This window comes from Aedes aegypti, chromosome 3 (genome assembly GCF_002204515.2).
Source record: "Aedes aegypti strain LVP_AGWG chromosome 3, AaegL5.0 Primary Assembly, whole genome shotgun sequence".
NCBI classification, from domain to species: domain Eukaryota; kingdom Metazoa; phylum Arthropoda; class Insecta; order Diptera; family Culicidae; genus Aedes; species Aedes aegypti.
The window spans coordinates 176,744,211-176,771,903 of NC_035109.1; the positions used below are offsets into that span (position 1 = coordinate 176,744,211).

General features: G+C 37.5%; 1 protein-coding gene across 1 annotated transcript; it reads left to right on the plus strand.

Annotated features, from left to right (window-relative positions):
• Window positions 1-27,558, plus strand: LOC110679190. The gene is made up of 5 exons (XM_021853294.1): window positions 1-93; window positions 180-239; window positions 26,910-26,916; window positions 27,209-27,391; window positions 27,455-27,558. The coding sequence occupies exons 1-5, from the start codon at window positions 76-78 to the stop codon at window positions 27,511-27,513; spliced, it is 327 nt and encodes a 108-aa protein (XP_021708986.1). The 5' UTR covers window positions 1-75; the 3' UTR covers window positions 27,514-27,558.
• Window positions 27,559-27,693: the final 135 nt, after the last annotated feature.

Sequence of the window (27,693 nt, forward strand, 5' to 3'; positions counted from 1 at the left end):
TTGGATAAAAGCTGCAGACAGGAAAGTATTGAGGACGGAGATATTGGAGCGAATGCAAAAGCAGTATCGCAGTGCATGCAGAATTCGGAGCAAGTATTTGAATTTGCAGCCATCTATAAAATCATTGTCTGTCCTGAGTCCTCCAAAGATGTTGCTGTAATAAACTTTTAATTCTTCAGCCTTCCATCGCAGCTAAAGTCAGCAGATTTGATATCATCGAAGTCGTTGGCAGAACATTTGTAAGTGATCGTAAGCTATTAATGGTTAATAGTTAATAGTTGTACCAGAGTATAGAAATAGTGGCGATCGCGGTTACCAGCGGAGTAAATAATTTGAAAAACAGTTACAAAGTGGGAGACAGTTTTGCCCTCTGGTTACTTCTAGAGGATGTAGAATATTCATGCAGGGTTATAGTGGCCGTGCTGTCAGCAGCCTCAAAACCCTGGGTAAAAGTAAAACTGGAACACCTGGGACCGGTGACCAGTGTTACGGGGGTGGGTGGGGGCTGCTGGCAGCACTGTTCCTCTTGGCTACTGTTTCCATAAACGGAATCGATGCACGTTAGCGGTAGTATTGTTCCAACAGAAATGTCATTATTCGCCAGGGCAATGTGAATTGTTACTTACAAGAACTGGTGCACTGTAATTTAGCTGAATACCGAACCGTGTAAATCAAACTTAATCCTATATATTATATTAACGCTGCAGTTTGAACCAACACAATGAATTCTACTGAAGCTAAACCTAACTATTATCACAGTAAGTTTCTAATTGTTATCACAGATATTATTGCTTAATCTAAATGCAGCTTATCTAACCTAGAACATTGATACACATAGTGAAACAAACACCCAGAACATAGAGACGAATTATTATTCAAACATGCGTCAAACCGAAAATTGTACATCCACAGCTTAAAGCTGATTCGCACCCAAAACCCGAAGTTAGCGAGCTGCTTTTGAGAATTTGGACAAAATGCCTCTGCGTTTCCGCAACATTGTCCTTTCAACGATTTGTCTCTCGAGCTTTTGCCAGATTCATGCATATTTTTTTTTCTTATTGAAACCATTAAAGCTCATTATTGCCAGCTATCCCTTACCAAAGAAGTAGAGTTTGAAGATTTATGGTACGAAGGTGATGTAAACATGGCACGCTAATAGGAAAACGTGATTTATTTTCACGAATGTATGTTTCATTGAGTCACACGTAGCAATAATTGAAAAATGCGAATAAATGCATCCTACTTTCGAAAAATACTATGCATTGTTTTATGTTGGGTCTTCAACATCAACTATCTAAAGATATAAATCCGATGAGTAGATTTAAATGCATCCCACACTCGAACTTATGCGACTGGAATTCAAAATTAATGACTAAACGGAACATGTGATTCAAATCAATCAAACAATATTTAAAACTCAAATATGTACATTGTTTGTTTTTGAATAATACTATGTCAATATAATGTTCATATTTATCTATAAAAACGTCGTATTTTTATTTTTTTAACAACAAAATCAATAATTAATTACTGAGCATTTGATTTGAAAACGGTATTCGACAAAGTTGCAGCTGATAGGGTAACCGGGGGCATAACGCGCCGTCTAAGGAAAGAAGTGTTTTTAGCTATTAAGTATATTATTATAAGCTCTTTTTTAATTATTATTGGATAGACAAACATGTTTTCTATCAAATAGTAGAAACAGCCATCCATTTTCATTTTTCATTTTTCATTTTCATTCCTGATTGCATATACGTCATACATAAAAGCGATTTATCATTGTTTAATTATAGCATACATGCTGATTTGAAAAATGTGCATTTGTAAGGTTTAAATTGGCACGTAACTACAGCGTGGCATTACGTTTGCTGGAATTTGAATTCAAACGGCTGTTTTGGTATTATGAAATAGGAGTTGCCGTTTTGCCCCACGAGTTGAAGTTTAATTCCTTCAATACGCTTTTATGGGATAAATTCGACACTTTTTTTCGCATGGTAACTATGGGAGTGCACAAGGCGATTCTGGGTGATAGTTTCAAAAGTTTTGTTGTTTATCGACCTAAAACATAACACACAATTGCAACGAAAACAGCGAAAAACTTTTTTTTCAGTTTTTCACGATTTTTGCCAGGAAAACACTTAAAAATATAAATAGAGAAGCATTTTAATATATTTTCTATTATCTCGGGTGAAAAACAGCGTCCCAAAGACGTCGTTCGTTCAAATCGAAGGTGGCGCGTTATACCCCAAAAGCGCATTTTACACCCAGTTCCCCTACATGTGTCTAACTGTGTCAGCATAGTACTAATCCTCAAGGTCATATGGGCGGTTCATCAGTTCCAGGTCAACGTAAAAGGACACGCAATCTTATCGAAACGCTCTTTAAAGCACTTTGAAGTAATGGTCGACGACAGGCTAAACTTCCAGGCTAAGAAGCAGTGCGAGGCGTCTTATGGCGACCGTATCATCATTCATAGTGAGATACGGAGTTTCGGCTTGAGTTGCAGGGTTACGAACCAAAGGCAATTGAGAGAAGCTGGCAGGTACGTTCCAGCTCATGGCTATACGGGTGATGAGTGCCTACCGCACTATATCGTCGAAGGCAGTGTGCGTTATCGCCGGAATGATCCCTATCTGCATCACTCTAGTATGATACCAGCAAAAGGACACAAGGAATGTGAGGAATACCATCAGATTGGATACAATGGTCAAGTGGCAGCAGGAGTGGAATAACTCGGAGAAAAGAAGGTGGACCCACAGGCTCACTCCTAACGTGTGGAAGTCATCATCATATCGGAATTACAGAACAGTCCTTGGCCGATCAACGTCAAGTCGGAGTAGGCAGAGTGCACCGCCGAGGACTAGCAGTGTAATTCGTGAAACAACACCGGCAAATGGTCGTCGGATGCCTGTGAACCGGAAGTTTCCCTGCATCTGAATCGCAGGACTGACCTCGGCATATGCCCGGCCAGCTTCAGAGAAGACTACGTCTACCACCGAGGACTAGTCGAGTAGATCGTGTTGTTGCACCGGAAAATGGTCGTCGGGCGCCTGTGAACCGTGACTTTCTTGAATCCAAACTGGTTGTTGGACAGGTCGTCCGTACCTTCCGTATACGGTACTAGCCTGTTGAGGATCAACCTCTCCAATAACTTGCCCGTCGTATCTAGAAGACGGATAGGTCTATAAACTAACGGGTCAGCTGGTCACTACGATAGATCCGGTAAGATTCCTTGATCTATGCAGCGTTGCATCGTGGTTCTGAACATATTCGGATCCGCATTCATTGCCGCTTTTAAGGCAACATTCGGGATACCATCGGGTCTATCGTCATTTGAGATAGAGACTACTTCTTGGATTGGGTATCGTCCTGTCATCCCTATAGCTGCTAGCTGTTGAGACCTATCCGCCACCCATTTCCCGTTGTTGGCTGGTATGGTGTATGGGTCCGATAGTAACACCATGTGGTTTCCGAGACTGACTGCCAAAGCCGCTGCTGGGCTTTGGCTGCCTTGCTATTCCGCTTGTGCCCGGACATTTGGGTCCGCCCGTTAAGTATCCATTGTCTGCTCTGTCGACACATATTAGGTACTTAGCGATTTACTTACAATCGCTTGCCCTATGGCCTTCGGAGCCGCATGTTCTGCATATCTTACTTCTGTCGGGACCATTGCAATTCCACGACTTATGGCCCTTCCCAAAACACTTGACGCAAACTTCAGGAGGCTGTTGTATACTCAGCCGGCAAACCAACCAGCCTACCTTGAGTATGCCCAAGTTCTTCGCTGTGTTAGCCATTGCGACCGGCAGCCTGATCGCCGCCACCTGGGTGCCCTACGAGCCCTTTCTTACTGGCTACGTCGATGTCACACTGCTCTTTGAGGGCAGCCGAGACCTTCACTGCATCGGTGGCCTCATCCAGATTTTTACACTGGAGAGTCGCTTCAGCAGTAAAGGAACTTACATCAACCTCGTCGCCAAGTACTTCTTGTGCTAGTTGCTCAGCTAGAGGCTGAGACTGACGACGAGCATAGCACAGTCCTCCCCCAATGACCCTTAGGTGCTTAACTGCATCTGACCAATTTATTAGCATCGTGACATCATTTCTACTCGAAGGTTTCAGATAAAATACTTTTGGTTTATGTGGTAATAGTATGAGCTGAGTTTTGAAAGTATTAGGAGAAATATTACATTTTTGCAAGTATGAAAAAATATTCATACTTTTAACAATCTACACGCAAACAAATATTGTTGTATAATCTATCGAATCCATGGTAGAACTAAGAACTGCACCAACGTTTTTCAACCGACTACAAGAATCTGTTAAGTTTACTACAATCTGGTAAAAATCACTGAGTAGTGCAGCAAATGTGACCATGTCCATAGTAGCTTCAACGAATCAAATTTGTTACACGTAAAAGTTGTTGAGTATGCTTAATAATACATTATACAATTAGAATAAAGGCATGAAACGTGCTCACCTAATTGAGCATTCATCCTTGATCGAGCAGCTATAGCATAGCATAGCATAGCATAGACTGACTGTACATGTCAATGGTTGCTACTCCGTGATTGATCGGAACTGGTAAGAATTGCACTGGGATCCAAATGAATAAGGGATGGGAGTTTCCGCTTACTCTCGAAGTGCAATTTTAGCAGATCTAATATTATTGATCAATAACGGCGCCGGCCAAGTCCTTACAGTCAGTTGGGATGGGGAAGGAATGTTAGGGTGTAATGATTGTTGCTTCTAGAGACCGAGAATACCTCTGCATCTCCACAATCACCACGGGAAGGGTGTTTATTAGTGGGGGAGGAAAAGATCTGGGAGTCACCTTTGGTCGGTGATGCGATCCATGGACAAGGGGGAAATATACGACTTACATTTAAAACTAGTTTTGTATTTTTGTCTCGAGAAGTTTTTAGTAGTAGATTCAAAAAAAAAAAACGTCAACATCTATAATATCGAACAATTCAAAAGAAGTTTTTATTAATAGCGAAAACTGAGAATTACATTATATATTTTAAATCATATGAAACAGCAATAATGCCGACACTTGTAGTGACGAACCATACATAGTTTGTTTGAAAATTACATATGAGTATTACTGTGCATTTTTGTCTCGAGATGGTAGAATTTTTAAAAAATACGTCAACATTCACAATGTCGAACATTTCAAAAGATATTTTTAATAATGTAAAAAAGAGAAAAATATATGTATATTGAAATTGTGTAAAACAAGCATAATGCCGACACTTATAGTGACGAACCAAACAAAGTTTGTTTTAATATTACACAAAAGTTACACTTTCAAGAAAAAATGTGTTATCATAAGCATGAAACGAACTCACCAGTTGGTAATCCATCCTCGACTGAACACAAATATCTCTTCGCAACACAGTGCGAACAGAAAAACTTCTTGGCGTCCCGAAAACAAACCGTTTTCACGAAGCACTATCCAGCAAGACGCGCGAAAACAGGGAAAAAAAAGGTCTCCGACGACGAAAACACGCGCGAAACCGAGAACAAAACCTATCCGTCGACGCAACAACGATCCATCCTGCTTGGGCTTCACGGAGCACTACCCAGCAAGACGCTTGAAAACAGGGGAAAAAATTTTCTCCATCGACGAAAACACGCGCGAAACCGAGAACAAAACCTATCCGACGACGCAACAACGATCCATCCTGCTTGGGCTTCACGAAGCACTACTATCGAGCAGCTATAAGCTACTTTCAACATAATCAATGCACACAGAAACACTACGGTGACGCGAGAAATCCGAAATCGATTGCTTCAGTCATCAAGAGAAATCTTATTTTGCGATGAACTTTGAACATAGGGAAAATCAGAGTCTATGAATGGAGAGTTGCGTGAAGAGTGAAACCAAATCTACCTTTCGAACTGTCAAACCGTCTACCTATCGAGCAGACCAGCAAAACAGATAGGGGCTATTTTCGAAGACGAAGAAGAACAACCATTCAAAGAAGCCTCTTCGCGCAACTCTCCATTCATAGACTCTGGGGAAAATGTATTAAAAAGTGTCTATAAATATAACATCATTCATAGATGCTTCCCTAAATTGTCAATGTTACCCCAAAACAAATCGGTATGCCACCCACGAAGCATTCCTGCACAGGAAACTTTCGACAAAGAAAAACTGATTACATTCAAAGTGGCAACAATATAAATTAGCCAAATATGCTGATTAGGGATTACTTCTGTGCTGCACAAACAAGCTTCCACCCTTCGCGGATGGAGAGCAAATTGTACTACGGAACGCAATGGGGACGACAGCACAGAAGATTCTTATAAATAGATCAGGGCAGTTTATGTCGCAAACTGCAATACAAATTTTGGAGAAATAGTTTGTACCAAGTAATTTAGAATATTTTTTTATTTCTGAATTGTGCAATGTGATTTGCAAATCTATTTTAGCTGCGTACTTCAAATTAGTATGCACATGGGTCCCTATTTGTTCGTGTGCAACCAAATCATGTTTTCGATATCCCTATACCTACAAGATTTTAGTTGCACTATAATACACATTACACACTGGAATAAGCTCATTGGCGATGCTGTGCTTTGCAAGAGCAGCATATGCTGCAAATGAGAACTTCTTTCGTCACGTACCGTGCACTCCCGTGTACATATATTCACACTGACTTGGTAACTGGTGCTGTTTACCTTTTACAGCTTCCTATATTTTTCGCACATGACTTCTTGGTGGAAATTGCTCACGTGTGCTCGTTCATCATCGTAAATCAGTGCCGTTTCCGTTCCGGAACACGTTTGTGCTATATTTTCTTGCGAAAGTATAGGAACGATTTTGTGGTTTTCCTTCGTTTTTATAAGGTTCGGTATTAATGGAAAATTATCTCGCGAAAGCGTGTGAGTCCAATTACTTCTCATCAGTTAACGTTTAAAACTGATGTGGTATTTTATTATTCATCGGACTGAATGTTAGAGTCTTCAAATACAATAAACTCCTTTTCCAAAGTAATGAACATTGAATTACATATCCACTTTTCCGTTGGAATCTATTGGGTGAGAATGAAGGAGTTTTCACTTTAAACCCAATTGAAAGGCTGTTGAAAAATGGCATGCACTCTCCCATGCAAAATTACATTTTAGTTCTGTCCCGTTTTTTCGACTATTCCGGATACTTTTCTAAACCTTTCCCTCACATGATCACGTCGGAACCCTTGATGAATACAACATTGAAAGAATTGTGCAAATCCGTTGAACCGTTCTCGAGCCATTTCGTGACATACAAACACCATTCCATTTTTATTTATATAGATTTTAAACCAACTTGGACTGCTTCAACCATATTGATGGTTTTAAACATTGCATCAATTATTTGATGCAATTGTTCAGCTCAATATTCAATATCAAAGGGAGACATTTTAATAGATATAAGTACATTTTGCGATGATTTTCTGTTGGCATTTTCTGGTGATGAAGAAACGGAATAGAAATTACCTACGGCGGCATAAGCATGAGTATTTCCTTTTGATTTGAAACAATTCGAACGAAAATTTGAAGGGGAGAAATTGAAATTTCCTGCGACAACATTGACATAGGAATTTCCTTTGGTATTTCCAATACAAATTAAGAGATTTGAACGGCAACCTACAAAACCCGACAAAATAAAGTAAACTATAATTTACCTGATGAGTAAGACTATTAAGCAAGCGATCGTTAACTAGAAACTGAGAATTGTTTTAGATTCTGACTGGTGAATTACGGTTACAAAAAAAAGTTGCCTTTCATCTGCCTGGTACGAGTCTCAACGGTTTGTTTGCGTGAAAGACAGTCCCAATAGTTAGATTTTTGGTTGCCTCCCCAATTTTCACATACAAACTTTTTGGTATCTTCCTTCCTTTGCGTGAGGGAGAACCTCCACAAATCTTGCATCTAGCATCCATGCGACAATGTTTGATACCCTGACCCCACTTTTGGCACCGACGACACTTGAGTGGAATTCTGGAAATTTCCTCCGGGTATATTAATCTTAAATGATACAGACAATGTAGATGTCTTCCAAACAGACACCTCGAAAAATATCGCCGGATATTCCCTAAAAACAAGGATTAAGGCAAAGTAGCCCGTCATTCGTTTTGGCAGCAATGATCACTTTGAAGCGTGCAATTTCAAAGTGACAACTCTCATTTTAGATAGTTTATATTGACTTGAAAAAGTATCACTGTACGCGCCAACGTGCATAAAGTATGCTGATACTTTTTCAGCTGTGTCAGTGCCAAACCAACTGATTCAAAATCGTAAGATGAATTAGCAACAATCATCAACGACGCGTACAAATTTCAATGACGGCCTACTTCGGCTTAATAATATTTCAAAAAACCCTTCAAGAAATTCTTTCAACATTTATACGAATTCCTTTTTCGATACTTCTAGGAATCCTTCTATTGATTTTTCTACAAACACATTCAGAGATTTCCCTTTGAATTTCTCTCAAAATATTCCTTGAAACTTTCGAGATGTTTAATTACATATTCTTCCATTTTCAAGATAGAAATGGTTCCTTTGGCATTTTGACAAGTTTGTCTTTGCTTAGAAATCATCCAGATATTATTCCAGACTTTCATGGTTTGTTTGCTGTTATTTAGCTTTATATGGGATTATAGCCCTGCAAACATCTACAAAAAAAAACAAACAAAAATAGGTCAGAAGAGATTTGTTTCCCCAGCAACATCCTTCATTATGATTTGAAGCACGAGATTTCACTATGGGATGATAAGTTTGTGCTTACATTACTGATCTGTTTGAAACATTTTTCATTTTTTTTTTAATCTACTTTATCTTTGGGCACCTTTAAATCACCACCAAAAAAGCTAAACATTTCACAAAACACTATTATTATGGCAACGATAGAGAGGAAGATATGGGTGATTGGATTTTCTAACAGTTTTAAATTTTGAATCGCCCTAATGTATCCCTCCTTATATTGTTTTTACATAAGCTGGAAAACTACCAGTAAGATTCTCGATGTTTATTAACTTTTACATTTGTTTCAACTTCCATTTTAACAGAGTTTCAATGAACAATAAAATAAGTGAAATATAAAAAAATAAGAAATTCTAATCTTGTTAATTCAATATTCTTCTGTCCAGTCATGTTTATTCAAATCATTCGACAACATTCTAGCAACAAACATTTTCAATGTTAGTTCTTATATCATGGGACAGTAATTGCATTTCTGTCCTATAGAATTATTATTATTTTTCCCCTTCTTTTTATTTTTTGTACATTCAACGAGATTTCGTGCATTTTTAGATTGGAACTTTCCAATCAGCTGCCCAAAGTAGACATATCAACCCCTCTATCGGCAGCTTCATTTTTCACCCCGAAAAACAAATATTCAAATGGCGATAACTTTTTTAATTATTCATATTTTTGCACCATTTGTTTACCAGTTTTCAAAAAACTCTTCTATTTTTTGAAATCTGTATTGATTTTGACCATTGGTAATCTGTTTTTGAAGATATTCAGCAATTACATGGGGGACTGACACTTCCCATATAGAATTTCTTTGATCGCCATTTTGGTTTTTAGTCAATTTAACAAAAAAAAAAGTAAACCATCCAACATCAGGTGATAAGGAACTTCTATGAAAAAATCATAACAATCGGTTAAGTTGTCTTCGAGAAATTTAAAAATTATAATATGATGTTTTTTGAAGTTTTCAAGATCTTGTTATGGCCTGTTATAAGCTCATTACTCAAAAACAGTTGCACCTATTTGTATGATTTTTCACAACAGACTTTCATCAAAGTATAATTTCGAAAAGCGAATAACGGACGTGGGGAAAAATCTGTAGCCGGATGTATTTACGTGGGTTATGGCTATGCGTCGGTCTCCTAAGGAATTTTGGAATGTCTACGGATGCAGATGACCAACGATCAAAACCGATACAGAAGAGTTTTTAACATGTGAAAAAATGGTGCAAGAATATCGAAAGCTGAAACAGGTAATGCGATTTCAATATTGTTTTGTGATGAAAAAATGATGCTAGTAGAGTTCGCATCGCAATAGACAAATTCTTCAACGCAGAGATACGTCCAATTTCGAAATCATGAGTAGGAAAAATGTTGGTATACTCAGGGATGCAAATAAAATGTTCAATTCTAAGAAATCCTGGATCGTCAATTTAAAATCGGCTTTTTTTCAGGCAGCTTTTATTGGCACTATAAAAAAAAAAGTTTTACGGTGTGATATACATTTTTTGGTCAAAATTTATATCTTATTTCACACTACAGTCGACTCTCCACAACTCGATATTCTATTACTCGATTTTTCGGTCCCTTCAAATTTCCATACATCGTGCTCTCCATAAGTCGATATTTCTATAACTCGATATCTCCTCTAGTAGATGTCACGTGGGAGGTAAATTGCTCTCTATAACTCGTTATCTATTTTAAAAATCTTGCTTTTTTGGGAAAACTAATTCGTGTTAGGAGGTGAATAATACTTGCCAGTTATTATAAAAGTTGAAAAACATGAAAATAAAAAACGTGATTTTTCGAGCATTTCGAAAAAGTTTTCAAATGATAGTTTTTAAAATACTATCAACAAAATAAAATTGCTTTCTTACAGAAGTCTTATTCTATAACTCGATTATTGGCTTGAAGTAGTGTTGGATCCGCTGAATCTGTTGCATGCTCCTTGTGGGCGAGCGATGGAATCCGGATCCGTTGTGTCCAGTTTGCATTATTGGACCCGTTTGAAACACGCAACGGACTTCGACAAGGCGATGGTATTTCCTGCCTCCTGTTCAATATTGCGCTAGAAGGTGTCATGAAATGGGCGGGCTTCAAAATGCGGGGCACGATCTTCAATAAATCCAGCCAGTTCATTTGTTTTGCTGACGACGTGGACATTGTCGGAAGAACGTTCCAGGTGGTTGCTGAACAGTATACCAAGCTGAAACGTGAAGCAGATCGGGTTGGATTGAAGGTAAATACGTCGAAGACGAAATATCTGCTGGCTGGAGGAACCGAGCGCGATAGAGCTCGCATAGGCAGCGTGACGATCGACGGGGATGAGTTCAAGGTGGTGGACGAATTTGTCTACCTCGGATCATTGATAACGTCGGATAACAACTCTAGCAGAGAAATTCGAAGACGTATCATTGCCGGAAGTCGTGCTTACTATGGACTCCACAAGACCTTGCGGTCTGGTAAACTTCACTGCCGTACTAAGTGTACCATGTACAAGACGCTAATAAGACCGGTAGTCATCTACGGGCATGAGACGTGAACAATGCTCGAAGAGGAACAGAGTTTCAATGAACAATAAAATAAGTGAAGTGTAAAAAAATAAGAAATTCTAATCTTGTTCGTCATGTGTTTTCAATATAAAGAATTATTTTATCAAATGAAAATAATGTAAGACGACTTCATTTGAAAGTTTTTAATATTGCTAGAATATATCCGTGTGAAAATGGTTGGTGTTTGACACTAAAAATCAATTTTTACACTAGTGAGCGGAAATAGGAGCATGAGCGGATACTGGTGCACTGATGGTACTGATATTTGTTTTTCGTCCTGATTTTCCAAGGTCCCAATTCTTAACCTGAATCCAGAGCGAAATCGGCAAAAACACGAGGCATTTTTACCCATTTTTTCAAAATTAACCAGGAGTAAAAAATACCCATGTTTTGAAGTTCGTGGCTAATACTCTTTAATGGGTAAGTCGACCTTACTCATTAAATGAGTTAAACCACTTTAGTAGGAAATGGGTACGAAAGTACCCATTAATGGGTACTTCAGAGTTAGCGTGTAAAGCAAGTAACACGTCAACATTTCCCTTCCATTCCCAAATTGACCTGCATTCGGACGCAGCCGGCGCCGGTATTGTTTATTATAACAATAAGAGCACCAGTATTTACACATTGAGGATGATACTGATCCCGAGTAGCGTCTGTTGGTTCCCTGTGTAAGTACAGCTGTTCTTGTAATAACGAAATAGCAACTGCGGGCGGTCAATCATGCTCATGCCCATGCTCAACTCGATAATTGGCTTGTTTAGGGGTATTTAGTTTTTTACTTATTCTCTGTTTAACAATTTTTCATGACCTGGAAATATTTATAAAACAAGTTTGAAATTAGTATGACATTCACTTTTGAATATCTCGGCAAATTTTACTTCGGAACGAGTTGTCATTATGTAAATTGAAATGTCATTGAGTCGATGGATTGAAACCTTTTTTAATCATCTATGATATCAACATTAGGATATTGAAGTGTAATAAAATCGTGTTATACTTAGACATATGTGCTCTTTCGATCAAGCCACAAAAAACTGCGAATTTGTCATCACTTATCAAGCCAATCCTATAAGTCGATGGTACCTTGAATATCGAGCTATTGAGAATCGACAGTAATTCAATGAGAAAGTTTTGGCGAAGAAAGACTACGCGTTCCAAACATCCGGTAAGTTTAATATAATAAAAGAACTGATTAATGTTGTAAAATATTGTAGTTTTCTACGCAAATTTGAGCTCTTCTTGCTGAATTTTGAATTAAAGATTCCGGCTCTCACAAACAATACACCCGATTCTGTTTTTGCACGGATTTTTTTTACACGGCCATGCAAAAAAGGTTTCCATACATTTTTTTCCGCCAAAACTTTATTTTTGCAAGAAATGTCGAGAAATGTTACTTTTTTGCACGGTTTTTTTGAAATTTTGAACTGAAAATTCATTTTGCACGGTACGCATCCACCGTACCAAACAGAATCGGGTGTATTGCTAATATCTTGCTTCCCGTGGAAAAAGTCATCGTAAAATGTTTTTATTTTTTCGGATGACCTTTTACAAATTGCTATCGGTTGGTAATATTTGCTGATGCCACATTTTGTATGGAACATTTTGATATTTCTAAAATTTTGATATCTGTCTATATGAGCAGACGCTAATGCAAGACTCGATACAACATTTATTAATGTTTTTACAAATATATTTTTAAGAACAATAAGTGTTGCGTCCAGTCTCGCGTCGTGTCTTGTAAGTGAAAGGAATGTCCCAATATTTTTTCGAACGATTCTAGAAGCCTCTGGAATTTCCGCAGTATAATGTTCAAGATTTTTTAGATATTCTTAAGTATTCTTCATTTAGTTCCACAAGTAAATTCGATGCCTCAAATATACAAACTATGTCACGCTTCAAGTGAAATGTTGGAGCATAATCAAAAGCTTACCTTATTTTCACGAAAAAAAAAATACAATCGTAACCGAGTGTACATACATAATTGGACAATACGTTTGTAACTTTCTAGATCTTCCATACAAAATGGTTAACTTTGGTAGGGTTAATCTCAGTTATTTAAAGACCGATTTGAATGAATTTTTCATAGCACGTCAGACAAATATCAAATTTCAACATATTCAGGGTGCGCCATGTTTTATGTAAATATGTGAAAATTTAAAAATTTAAAAAAATCCTATTTTCATTTAATTTAAACTTTTGCAAGTTATTTGGACCATTTCATGAAAACAATATAAATCAAGTGGCTGTATTTATTGGTCGTTGCGACGTGAGCTACTTTTGCCGCAATTTTCATTATGTTTTCGAGCGTTTTGGGGGTTTCGCGTCACTAGAGTCTGTCTATCCAGCTTTTTACGAGCGCTAATGGCTGCCGCCAACAGGCTTGCTTTCTGGTAGGGATTGGTCGATTTGAGGTTTGGCTTGGGTTCGCTCAATATAAATCGACTCAAGCCAAACGTCAAATCGACCGATCCCTATTAGAAAGCGAGCCTATTTGCGGCAGCCATTAGCGCTTTTAAAAAGCTGGATTATGCTTATGAGAAAGTTTCTTAGGTTCATTTTTTGTGAAGTGCAGAAGGACGACGAATCTGTTTTCATTTCATTTCTCTATAGGGCTATAAGTGGCTTCTAGTTTATTACAAAATTATATTTCAAGCTCGTGGGCTCATTTTCAAAAATCCTGTTGAAAATTCACTAGTACACCCAACCAGAGACTGCAAGATTTAAATAAAATCGTTGCAAATATAGAAATAGCAAGGTACTTATACTGCATTTGTATTAAAATCTTACATCTTCTGCAAAAAAAAAACTTGCATTTTCTGTATTTGCCACGATATTATACAATTTTTGTACTAGGTTGTTTTAGGTGTAATCAAGATAAGATGAATTGGACGTACATTTGAAACATGCTGAAATAGTCAAATTTTGCATTTTCAACAGTCAATATCTCAAAAACTAGACGTGCTATGATATTTTTGAAAACGACTGGATTTAGCAGCCCTTTATTTAGTAAATAGCGGTGTTTTGGTGCATGAGACAAAAACATATTCCGCAGTATAATCTTTAAGAAAATAGATTTAAGAAATATTAAAAAAAAAACACTTTAATTTTTTTAGCATTTTTTACGAATTTCTATTTTGATACTTCTAGCAATCCCTGTATTGATTCTACTAGGAACACATTCACAGATTTACCTGTAAATTTCTCCGAATTTATTCATTGACACCTTCGAGATGTTTCTCCACAGTTTCTTTCTTTCTAAATAGAAATGATTCCTCTGGCTTTTCAACAAAACTAGATCTGTCTTTGCTTCGAAACCATTCAAATATTATAATTTCATGTGCTCCACATATTGCTGCTACAAGTCCTTTTGTGAGTACTTTTCTAGGCTTTTCGCATATTTTTTACTGCCAATAACTTTCATGGAATTCATCTATTTGTCCTCTCAAATCTTTCTTTAGGAAATCTTTAGGCTATTCGTACAGATATTACTTCAAAAACTGTTCCGTTTTTTTCTTATAGAATTCCTTCCTTCCGAAAACGCACTGAGATTGCTTCCTGAATTGTGTGAGAAATTTCTAAATTTCATTCAGAGATTTTCCAATACATCTGTTCAGAAATTCAAAAAGTATTCAAACAAAAGTTCTGGTCAAATTTTCTTATTTTTTCAGAAATTCTAAATCAAATCGTGCGAAAACTTCAAAAGTCAAAGGCATCTGCTGCGACAGTAGAAGCATTAGTCTTAGAATGCTAATGTCGCGACTGTTCAAGTGACCAACATCTAGTTTGCCCCGCTCTGACAGCTTGAGTACCGGGGCTTTCAGTGTCAAATCATTTTTTTACCCAAAATAAAACATTCTCTACAAGATGGCACTAAACAAACAATCAAAAACTTCAATAGTAAGTATTAATCAAATAGTTCTTTTTTGTTATAAGGCGGCGTCCACAAATTACGTAACACTCTAGGGGGAGAGGGGGAGTAGGCCCAAGCGTTACGGCTCATCACATTAAAATTTGAAATTTTTCATATAAAAAGCGTTACGAGGAGGGGGTCAAAAATGAACAAATTTAGCGTTACGTAATAAATGTACGCTGCCTAACAGCGCCACTAGCGTTCTACCACTTTTAAATACAGTCGACTCTCCACATCTCGATGTTCTACATCTCGATATCTCTCCGTATGTCGATGATTTCAAAAGTCCCTTCAGTGTGCATCAGGCTTGGGAACTGTGACCACTATTCACCACAGTTCTTCGATTCTGCCAGTCAACAAAAATACAAAGCAGCAGCAGCATCAATACCATCAGGCGTTGCGCTGCCAACGGTTCACTCCAGGCATGGGAACTGTGACCACAATTCATCACAGTTCATCGATTCTGCCATTCAACCAAAACACAAAGCAGCAGCAGCATCAATACTGTTACCGGCAACACTGTTGACGGCGAAACGGCGGTAAAACCACTGTCAGTTCCCTCGCAACTGAGCGGTTCTCGCCGAGTTGAATGACAGTTCGCGCGGCGCTCGGTACAGAAAAGAAAATAGAAACAGACAGAATACACAGTAACCACTGCTCAGTTAGTCAGCATTTTTTTACCCGTGTTCACAAAAGAGTAACAGTTAGTGAGATATTTCGATTATTCAAGTGAGTTTAGATAGCAGTCCATCAAACAGTTTAATATATTGGATTTCATTAATTCAGTTTGTGCCAAGCAACAGTTTTCGGCTACAGTCAACGCCGTACAGTTAACGTAGGAGGCATTCACTTGAGGTACGTTAAGAATTAAGAATTACCGCGTGTGTGAAACACCATAACCTGAAATCTAATGGATTAAAACTGTAATTTATCTGTAGACTGTACACAGAGCCGTAGCGTGGTCTCATGGCGCCCTTGGCGGCCTCCATTTCAGCGCCCCTTAGTCGAAGCTTATCAAAACATATATTTAAAATTTAATTGTAAATTATTTTTGAAAAATTTTGAGCGATACAAGATTTTTATGAAAATCATCAAAAGTTTCTTAAATAGATGACATATTTGATTAACTTTAGAACATATCAAATTATTGACTAAATTCCTGCAAAGAAACATGTCTTTGGGTTTAGATCAGCTGCTTGGGGCTTAGGGCAGTCCTCTTCTGGGACTGATCATCTTCTCCCAGGGTTAACTCGCTTCAATGTGTACTCTTTTATGTTTCTAATGAGAATTGTTCTAGAAATTTTGAATGTTATCTGAAGATGCTTTGAAAAATTCCGGAAAAAATATAGAAACAAAAAATACATAAAATACAGAAACAAATATACAGAATCTACTAGATGTTTCCAACAAAATTTTTCGTTGCAAATTTATATGAAATATATTTTTTAAAGAAATTCTCCTAAATTTCCATTTGTTTTTAGGTACAGTTTTGAAACTTTTTGCCCTAAACAACCGGAAAGCATTTAAAAGCTTATTCCTAAAATAGAATTCGAAAGCTAAAGTAGGTAACTGCTTACAAATTTAAGAATGTTTTACAAAGACTTACCTCATAATATTAATTGTAAAATTGTTTGAGATACGATAGGAAAGGATGGTTTAAATTCTTCGGAAATAAAAGTATGCTTCAGTTTTCAGAAAACTCATAGGTAAATCAAAGGAAATTCTATAAGATGTAAAAAGATATTTTTAAATAAATTCAGCGTAGATTAAGTCAATATATTTTTAGAAGTTTTATTGCAGTCTGTAAATCACAAATTTTGTTCTTAATCAATTAAAAATTACTTGATATTACTTGATATCGAAGAGGTCCAAATAATTTTCGAGAAACTGCTATTACCATTGGAATTGAATGCTTTCTTTACAATAAGATACTAAAACATGAAGATAATTACAAAAAAAATCATTTTTTTATCAAGAACATTATAAATGAAATCAATATTACGATGGAAGAGAAGGTTTATTAACGATCTATTAAAAGTAAGTTTACCATTTATATTTTCAATGGAATATAGTTAAAAAAAAAACAAATGAATAAGTAAAATATCAACCAGGAAAACTTTTTAAAAGATGGGAAGATGTCTACTGCCCTTCTATGTCTACTTGTCGCATGTTCTATGTAAACCGGGACAAATATGCGTAGAACGGCAGTATATATGGATACAGTCAACCATTTTACTATTTTTTTTAATCCAAACGAGTTTTAGATTGTGTACAACATTCTTTGGGTTATTTAAAATGTATTACAAATTCCAAAAATTATGTCTGTTGTGAGAATTTCCGGCTAGGTTTAAAGCAGCAGTTTAAAAAATGGTTAAGTTATCAAAAAACATACACAACATTCTGTCAGAATCACACCTAGAATTATGTGAAAGACTGATCAAGACGAAGCAAGAGTTCTGCTCAGATTCAATATAATGTAGATTCATGTTCAGTGTTCTACGATTTTTTTTAGGTTACAACAAGGAATGAACAATATCCTTTGAAATGCTTGTTGCATATTTTGTTAAAAACCTTTAAAAAAAATGTTTCATATTATTATGTCGAATATTTTTTTTTAAATTGTTACTAATAAGAAGCCCTATTTAAATATGCATTATGCATCTTCAAAAATATTATCAAGCGCATTTTGGCGCCCCCTTTTGACTGGCGCCCTTGGCGGCTGCCAACCTGGCCAACCGCACGCTACGGCTCTGACTGTACAACCCACATTTCTACAAAGATTTTCATCCTAAGTCGGATGATTGTTGCCCGTCGGGTGTCGCTGCCAAAGGGCGATCCATTAATTACGTAAGACAATTTTCGCGATTTTTCAACCTCCCCTCCCCCCATGGTAAGATTTTTTGTATGAAAATTAAAAATAAATTGTATGACGCGTAAGAAATCTGAAACCGCCCCTCCCCCCATAAACCCTTACGTAATTAATGGATAGCCCCCAAGTAGTGCTGCAATCGGGGAGACGTCCGCCAACCGAACGACCCACAGTTGAAGACTGAATATCATCATCCCAGCCAGTACCGGACCCGGAGGTTTGATTGCATCGAAACACAAGTCAGTAGTCAGCTTTTCTATTTCGTGCCTTTACCACAGTCGTGCTTACTGCAGTGCGGCAGTTAAGTTCGCTTGTCCTATAGACAGCTTAGTAGGCGAATTATTAGATTTAATTATGCCGAAAAAGGGCAAAAACGTTACTAATACGGAAGGGATAGATAAGCCATGTAAAATATGCAATCAGAAAGAGGGTGATGATAATTGGGTCTGTTGCGATGGGCATTGGCGTAAATAGGGAGGGGCCAGGGGGGGCCTGGCCCCCCCGAAACGTAGATTTGGACCCCCCTAAAATTTTTGAACAGTAGATGATGAGATAATAATTAAATTGCATGTTGAATATATATTTTCAAAATTTCTGAATGATCATTGTTTGACATGCAACAGCAAAACGTTGTTTAAAAACTTCTTATATCTACTGCCAAACCCTTTTTTGTCATTTATTTTCTCGATGATGAAATTGTGAAAACACGTTTTACAATAGGCAGAATTCGTTTGATCCATTTATAGCCGTAGAGTTAATCATGAAACCAAATGATTAAGTTATTAAGTATGATTCTAATCTTATTACAAGCTTCAAGATTTTAAGATCAATTATTGTAATTTAAGCTAAGTATGCTGTTCTACACAAGAAAAATGAACATTTCTGCGAGAGAAATTGTCAAGAAACTTTCTTTAGCAAGCTTTACATTTCATCTCAACTGCGAACTGTGATCAAAGCAAAATGCTTTTCTTGATCATTTCTGAAAAAAAAAGAATCCCACGCATCAAGAAAGGCAATCACTTTTATTTTCAGGAGCATAGTCCTCATTAGACAGTTTTTGACAATATTTTTGACAGTTCACGTTTTCCAGAACGCTTTTTTGAGCGTGTGCAAGCTGATTAGCATTGATTTGCACTTGCGAACCATCAGTTGGCTTCAACGATACCTTGGATACTACTCTGAGAATTGTTGTTTGTTGCTACTATTCAAAGCGTGCTCTTCCTCAAACATGCTAAGATTGGATTGCCTGCTTCAATGATAAAATGATTTCCAAGCGTGCGGTTTCTAGAATGTATAGAATTTTGTTGTTTAATCAAGGATCTTTAATGATACTAAGAATCGTTCTTACAGGAAAATACAGTGTATAAGATTTTTTTTCTGTCCAAAGATTTGTTCCAAATGTCTGTTGTCTTATCATTATCGATATTTCTGCATTTATGTAAACTATCTGTGATTAAAAAAAAAAGACGACATTTAAGAAAAAATAGATAAAACTTGCTTCTATGCTAATGAGATACTGATGATGTAGAGGTTTGTGAAGATTTAAAATCATTTTTAAAACTGTGTTTAAACACCACAATTTGGGGTGAGAATTCTCTTAGTTTTCTCTGTTTTAAACTACAAGTTTGAGAATATTTTCAAAGACTGAATACAAAGGGTTTTTCAAAGTCTCTAAAGTTTTTGAAAAAAATATGCATGTAAAATTTCTCTTTATTCCTAGTTCGATTCAGATATTTTTATTGTACCAAGTCCGATAAAACTTGCGTAAAGTGGCCGTCCTTCTACATCTATTCCAGTTTACAAATATTGAGTTTTACGGTAATCTAGGCGAAGGGGAACTTCGCATGGTTTTTAAATTGACTAACTTATTATGCAAGTAAAGATGGATAAATTATCAATAAATTATGAAAAAAATACGTGCTCAGATGGGACTGAAATCCTAGACGAGTAGGTACTTTACCAACTAAGCTACCTAGCCACTAGGTGACCCAATAACTCAGAATGTTACAATTTTCGAATTCAAATTCACGGTCTGCGTAAACTGTTGAGAAACTGTTAATAAACAAACAATTTACTATTGAAAAACAATTATTATTTTTGAAACTGATTTTGGAAAAACAATTTCATTTGCCACAATGTTTGTTCAACTACTTTTCATTAAAAAAAACACTTTTTACGTAGAGAAATTAACGATGAAAGTCGTTGGAAGAAACGGTTAAAACTCTAGTCAAACAGAATCAATGTAGGTGAACTTGTGAATTTTTAATTTTAGAGTTCTATGTCACATCCTCTGATTCTGTACAAAAAAGTTATCTAGCCAAAACATACCAAAACTATTAAATTCTAATAATGTACACTACACATCAATCGATTTGGGACATTTTTTAAGGTTATGTCCTACCTTTGTATGCTACTGTAATCGATTCACACATATTTCAAAACAAGCATTGGGAACCTCCAATGCTAAGGGCCCTTGGCCCCCCAGAAGTCTGATGGCTATTTACGCCCATGGCGATGGGTGTGAATCGTGGGAACACTTTCGATGCGCGGGTGTCAATGAGTCCAAGATGAGAGAATTCGTATACGCACAGCACGAAGGTACGATGCGCACTGACGATATCATTTCTGATACCCTCAACTGGTCTTCTACGAAATTGCAAAAAATGTTGTACGTAACTCGTTGGAGAACTCGATTTTTACAGCACTCGTCGTAATTATCCTACTCGTTAAGCCTCGTAGGATAAATTTACGACTCGTGCTGTAAAAATCATCATTCTGCAACTAGTTCCGTAAATTACTATTACTTTCATTAAGTCAACTTACTTTGGCTAGTACAATGTACGCGTTATTAATCTTCTGCCCGTTCACCGATGTTACGTATCCTGCTTCATATTTCTTGTAACCTTTCAGGCTACGGTTATTTTGCATAGCATTTCCCGTAAACGACGATCTATAATTTAATAAGTACTCTACCACATGGCCAGTGGTCACATTCAACGGCAACTCGGTCTTTTTCAAATCGATCAAGTAGGGATCATTGAATGATATACTTTTAATTTTCTGTATATAACGCTTGAATATATTCGGGTCATCCTTTGGAAGATTTCGAGCGTACACAGATAGACGTATTGATGCTTGAGAATTAACTGGCTGGATCATATCTACAAAATAAAAAATATTAGTTCTTCCAACATCAGCTTCAATTAAAATATTCACAAATAAAAAAATATACAAGCCCTTATGACTTATGATATTCTAAAACCCTTCCCCGTTACCCTCACAAGACCTTTTGTGGTACCCTACGGTACTCCAACATTGTGTACGTCAACGAAAGTTGGCGAAGCACACGGTTCGGCCTAGTGGTCCCTAATTGGCCATTACGCCTATTAGAAAAAGATTAGTGCCGCTCTGGTCTTGCAAGGCCATAACCGTTAAGGAGCGATTCCTCGGGCCCCAAGGGTGCCCTAAACGTCAAGGAGGACCCCTTTCGGCAGAGTCACTCCGGCCTTGTCCTGGGCTCTGTCGATGTAAGCCAAAGAGGGAAGACGCCAGGGAGACAAGTAGATCGCACCTTTCCGTCAAGTTGATCTACTACCGATCCACCAAGCTAATTTTTCGACTACCACCACCACCCTGCGGGGAAATCCACCGGAGGCTTATCTAGCCGTCCGCAGAAACATCGTCGACGAGCGCTCGTCCAACGGCATCGAGACACCAGGCTAAGCAGCATCAACAGTACCGGTACGTCCCAAAGTTTTCAATAAATTACCCGCTCTACACCCACAATCACAATATTCAATTCAATAAAGTCAGCCCACACCACATAAGAAACAGTTTTCCAATAAGTTTCACATTACTTTTCTTTTTAAATTACACTTTTTACATAACCCAAGTAAGGTAACAGTATCTGCACGTTGGTCGCGAAGCCCCTCCGATTGCCTGTTAGTAATCCAGCCTTAAGACCTAGCTCGAGGGGTCCCTTGCTACTGAAAGTTTACCGCGAGCTTTGCTAGGGTAATAACTTACCGCAAAGCAACACATAAACACGACCGCAGCGGAAAAAGCGGAACAAACCGCAGACACCGGAATGACCCAAACGAGCTTAACACGATCGCGATGAAAACTTATGACAGCTTTTCAATGGATCAATGCACGAGTTCATTATCTGACGTTTGAGCGGTGCCGAGTTATTTACGTGACCATGGCAACGAGTGAATTTGGCACCGCTCAAACGTCAAATTAGTGAACTCGTGCAAAGGTCCATATTACATGGCAAATTGCACGAAAAGTGAAGTTCATCGTAGTAAACATGGCACCGCTTAAAAGTCAAAATTTTCGTGCAGTTCATTCAGTCTACCACAAATAAATACAGCCGACTCTCCACATCTCGATGTTCTACATCTCGATATCTCTCCGTATGTCGATGATTTCAAAAGATCCCTTCAGTCTGCATCAGGCTTGAGAACTGTGACCACTATTCACCACAGTTCTTCGATTCTGCCAGTCAACCAAAATACAAAGCAGCAGCAGCATCAATACCATCAGGCGTTGCGCTGCCAACGGTTCACTCACTGCTTGACTGTTTTTGTCTCTCCACTATGACCGTTTTCGGGCAGCCATTCCAAGTTGAATGATTGAGAAAAGTGTTAAATCATTCAATCGCAAATATTTCGCTTGTTTTTTTCAACTCATTGAAATCTATTAGCTCTAATAGAAAGAGCACGCTCATTCCGTCGCGATACATATAAACAAGTTCAATTTCATGCTGTCTTTATCGAAATGCAAAACCCCGAAAACCGCAAAAATCGTTTCACCACTGTGCTCGAGTCATTTCGCATTCGGGGTTGAAAAACGTTAAGAAGAAGAAGATTACAGTTTTGAAAAGCCGTGGCATTTTTTTGTTTTGAACGGTCATGGTTTGCTTTGGATTTTGATGGTGGTGTAGAAAGATGTACACTCAGAAACACGGGTATTCACAGAATGACTAAATTTATGACTATTTTTTATCTGCCTCTCTTTCATTCTGCAGGGAATTTTATTCCTATATGTCAATTCACCTGGGTTGAAGCATCGCTAAACTTCAACCCAGTCGAAATGACAGTTAGTAAGAAAATTCACAGCAGAATGAAAGAGAGGCAGATAGAAAATAGTCATTAATGCATAAATTTTAGTAATTCTGGGACTATTTTTATTTCTGAGTGTAAATGTAGAGGCGGTAAATGTGTGCTCCAGTACTTTTCTCATCCCTGGTTCACTCACTGCTTGAATATTTTTGTCTCTCCACTATGATCGTTTTCGGGCAGCCATCTCGAGGTGAATGATTGAAATAGTAGTTTACGGAACAAGTTGCAGAAAGATGATTTTTACAGCACGAGTCGTAAATTTATCCTACGAGGCTTGCCGAGTAGGATAATTACGACGAGCGCTGTAAAAATCGAGTTCTGCAACGAGTTACGTACAACATTTTTTGCAATTTCGTTGAAGACCACTTGAGGGTATCAGAAATTATATCGGAATGCATTCAAAATTATTTTACAATTTCTGAGAAATTGTTGTGTTATGATTCATTACGCAACTCAAAGCAGTTGCATTTTTTTTTTTTACATTTTTTTTTTTTTTGAACGGTCATGGTTTGCTTTAAATTTTGATGGTCGTGTAGAAAAATGTGAATGTCAAGGTGGTAAATGTTTGCTACAGTACACTTCCCATCCCTGGTCCGCATTCATTTTTACTCTCCATTATCTCGATTTCCTCCTTATCTCGATATCTCCATATCTCGATGCGTTTCTGTTGATTTTTCGTTCTCAATTTTCTCTCCGTATGTCGATATGACCAATATGGAAGGTTACTAGACCAAAGTTTTGGGATTCAAAACAAATAAGAAGCGCAAAATGACGTCTGTTTGTGTAATACTTTCTTGGCAACGGAGTGTTTTTCAATCTAGTACAGGTCGGACTCGATTATCCGGAGTATCGATTTTGTTTTCACTCCTGATAATCGAATCCTCCGGATAATCGGAACACTAAAAAAAATTAAAATCTTCGATAAATATTATCTTTTTTTTTTTGTTTTATTTATATGATGCAGTGGCGTTAGCGTTAGCGTTAGCGTTAGCGTTAGCGTTAGCGTTAGCGTTAGCGTTAGCGTTAGCGTAGTTACGGTATACTTCGTAGATTGGATACTAGCAACATTCATGTTTCTTTTTAATAATCTCATCCTGACTACTTTCAAGAACAAGGCAGGGGAGTATACCTTGTTCAAATCATAAACAAGAATACTAAAAGCATGAATATCGCTATTCCCGGCCACGCCCATCTTTACCGTAACTTGGGACAGGGGAAGGAAATGTTGATGTAGCACTTACTTAATGAGAGGCCACCGACTCAGCGACACCCTCATAAGTGCTACGGAGTTGGAGGTTGGGGAAGGTATATTGTCAGGATTCGCCTAGAAAGCTGGCGATAGACCATAAATATTTGTTGTTTAAGCGTTTTCAAATTAATTTTTTGAATGCCGGCAATCAAAAGAAAAAACAATAGCTTATTTATAGTATAAATAGTATTTCGCGAAATGCTTGTCGATTGTGCAGTAATATTTTTGCTCAATAACCAGTAAAAAGCAAAACCGATCCCTCCAGGGTCATCGGATTGTATAAAATAACGATACGCGTAAAAAAAAAATCACGCCTATTGAAAAACTGTTCTGGGTGGTACTGTATTTTTAGATAATCGAAAAACGAAAGGAAGCCCGTTCGAACTAAACACAGTCGGTTTTTCTGCTCAAAATTATAAGAAAAGCAGAATCGATCCCTCCAGGGTCATCGAACGGTTAAAAAGCATCCACAACCGATTGTTAGTTGCGTAACACGCGCCCGGACAGAATGCGCAATCTGAACAAAATTATCAAACTCCGAAAATAACATTTTCCGTTCAAGAAACGATCAGAAGTTCCACGACGCGGACAAAAACGATCCGGAAGGCTCACAAAAGAAAAAAGTATCATACTGGAACAAACTCACCGGATTGATTCTCTAAATTTATGTGCTGCCTGTCACTTCCGGATGGTTCGGTGAACTTAGGGCATCCAAAAACCAACAGTACTGAGGACACAAATCAAACAAATCACTTTTTCATTTTTTACTTTTCACTATTTTATTTCTGAATGTAAAAACTGTCCTGCTTGGGCTTCACGAAGCACTACCCAGCAAGACGCCTATTTATATGATGCAGTTGCGTAACCAGAAACTATTTCTTTACAAGAAAAATATTTTTTTTGACCTGCATACACAAAAAAACACTTTTTCAAGCCCCCCCCCCCTTTTCTTATATACGTTTAAAACTGCAAAACCATTCATATTGTATATTGCACTACCAAATTATGCATAAAAATTGAAAAAAAAACAAGAACATCAAAAAACAAATTCCGGATAATCGAGTCTAAAATTTCGGATAATCGAATCCCGGATAATCGAATCCCGGATAATCGAATCCCGGATAATCGAGTCTCCGGATAATCGAGTCCGACCTGTATTCATCAAAAATTTGTTCTTTGTCTCGATCTCTCCCTATCTCGATGGTACCTTCGATATCGAGATCTAAGACAAGACGGGTCGGGTAAAAGTGCAAACATGAAACCAATTGCCAGTCAAAAAAGACCACTAAGTCTTCTCATTGGTCGTTTTGGCAAAGGCCTACTTTCTCATCGTTGAGTTGAATTGCAACAGGGCACTTTGTTGCTAGCTAGGCCAGGTTGCTAGTTGACTAATTAGGATTTTCACCACAAGTTTGAACATTTTTCATGAAATCTTATTGTTTCAAATCTTTTAAAATTCGATGTCAAGATTACCGCATGTGCTCCTATAATGGTAAAATAAATACAAAATGCTCAATTGAAAGCAAAATAATGGTATTTGCTTCAATTTCCTTTAAAATCATCGCCAATTTTCAAAATAAACCTGATTTTTTTAAAGCTAGCATACTCTATTGCATTGAATGGATGAAGCGTGCAAAAAACTACCAAGTTGTGAGCCTTGATATTTAAATTTGTTCATAAGATTTGCTTAAAAAGCATACTGGTAGCACTGACTTTTGCATCGTCAGGATTATCGACTGAAAAACAACGGCCCTAGATCGAGATGTGGAGAGGCGACTGTGTTTCGACTCAAGCATGCAATCAGAGCAATCGCGAAAGAGAAAAGCAACCGTTGGCTCCTTTTCGGACTAGCTTGATGGAATCTAAGCAACCAAACTATGGAAATGCTTGTTACTTTCATTTTCTTTTCAGATCTCTTGGAGAGCGGACGCAAAATTAAAGTGATAATTACAAAAAAGAAAAAAAAAAAGATTTTGAAGTAGAGTCTACAATTTGTATCAAGCTAGAAATTTCTTTTTCAATATGTGCGATCCTTGTTGCGAATCTGTTTGTGGACCTTGCAATCCCTGCGGTCCCTGTGCGCCATGCGTAAGTATTTTCTGTCAATCGATTCAACCAAAGATAATCAACACCGTGGATTTTTTTTCGAAAATGTGAAGAAAAATCAGAACTCACACCTCAAAATTTCATAAGTACAAATCTAGAGAATCAGGTAGCTATTTAAACTGAAAACTTGGTCAATATGTCACTGACTGGTGGTGATCAATCGATCAAATTTTCAGTTTGAACAGCTGTCTGGTCCTCTAGATTTGTGCTCTTCAAAATTTGAGGTTTGGCTTCTATTCATCTTCACAACGATTGGAATGAACGATGCACTGAAGCGCATGAGACTATCCCTTACTTCATCAGTAAATTCTTCTCATTTAAGCCCAATAATGAAAGTTCGCAAATTTATCTCTTTTCAGATGCCATGTGAGTAACACTCATCGATCAGGGTTGATGAAAACAAGAATTACAGTCACCCCACGCAAGTGAATCACCCACAATTTATGAATCAGCTGATTTCAAAATACAAAATTATTATCAAACTTGTCACAAAATATCACCGAACTATTTTTACTGATAAGAAACTATGTGTAAAAATAATTCTGTGATGTTTTATGACAAGTTTGATAATAATTTTGTCTTTTGAAATCAGCTGATTCATAAATTGTGGGTGATTCAACTGCGTGGGGTCACTGTATATCCCAACATTTCGTTTTAGACCCTGTGAGACGTGTCCGATCTGCGATTCGAAACCCTACACCGAAACCAAAGATCCCGAAAACTAATTGGTACTGCACCCCTGCCAACCGGTGCTGCAAATCGGTATGGCGAGCACCACAGCCATGCTGTTATAACGCTCCCTGTCGGGCTCACTGCTACAATGTTGAACGTTTCTACAATTGTAAGACGCTAGTACAAATTTAGGAACCAAAAATAGTCTATAACTTTTCTTTTCGAATTCAAGACTGCCGGCGACCGATGCGAAGTCCACTATTGAACACATACTGTTGTGGACCCTGCTGAAATTTCAAAAATATATGAAAATAAAGAACATCGTCACCCAATTTACATATGCCTCAATTTGTATATATGTTCTATCTTCCTTTGGGATTGTTTCCTCATGGGCTTTGAGGGTTGTGTATACGCAAGACCAAAAAACATTAGTTCATGACCTAGTTGGATTATTTCTAGAACCATCGATCC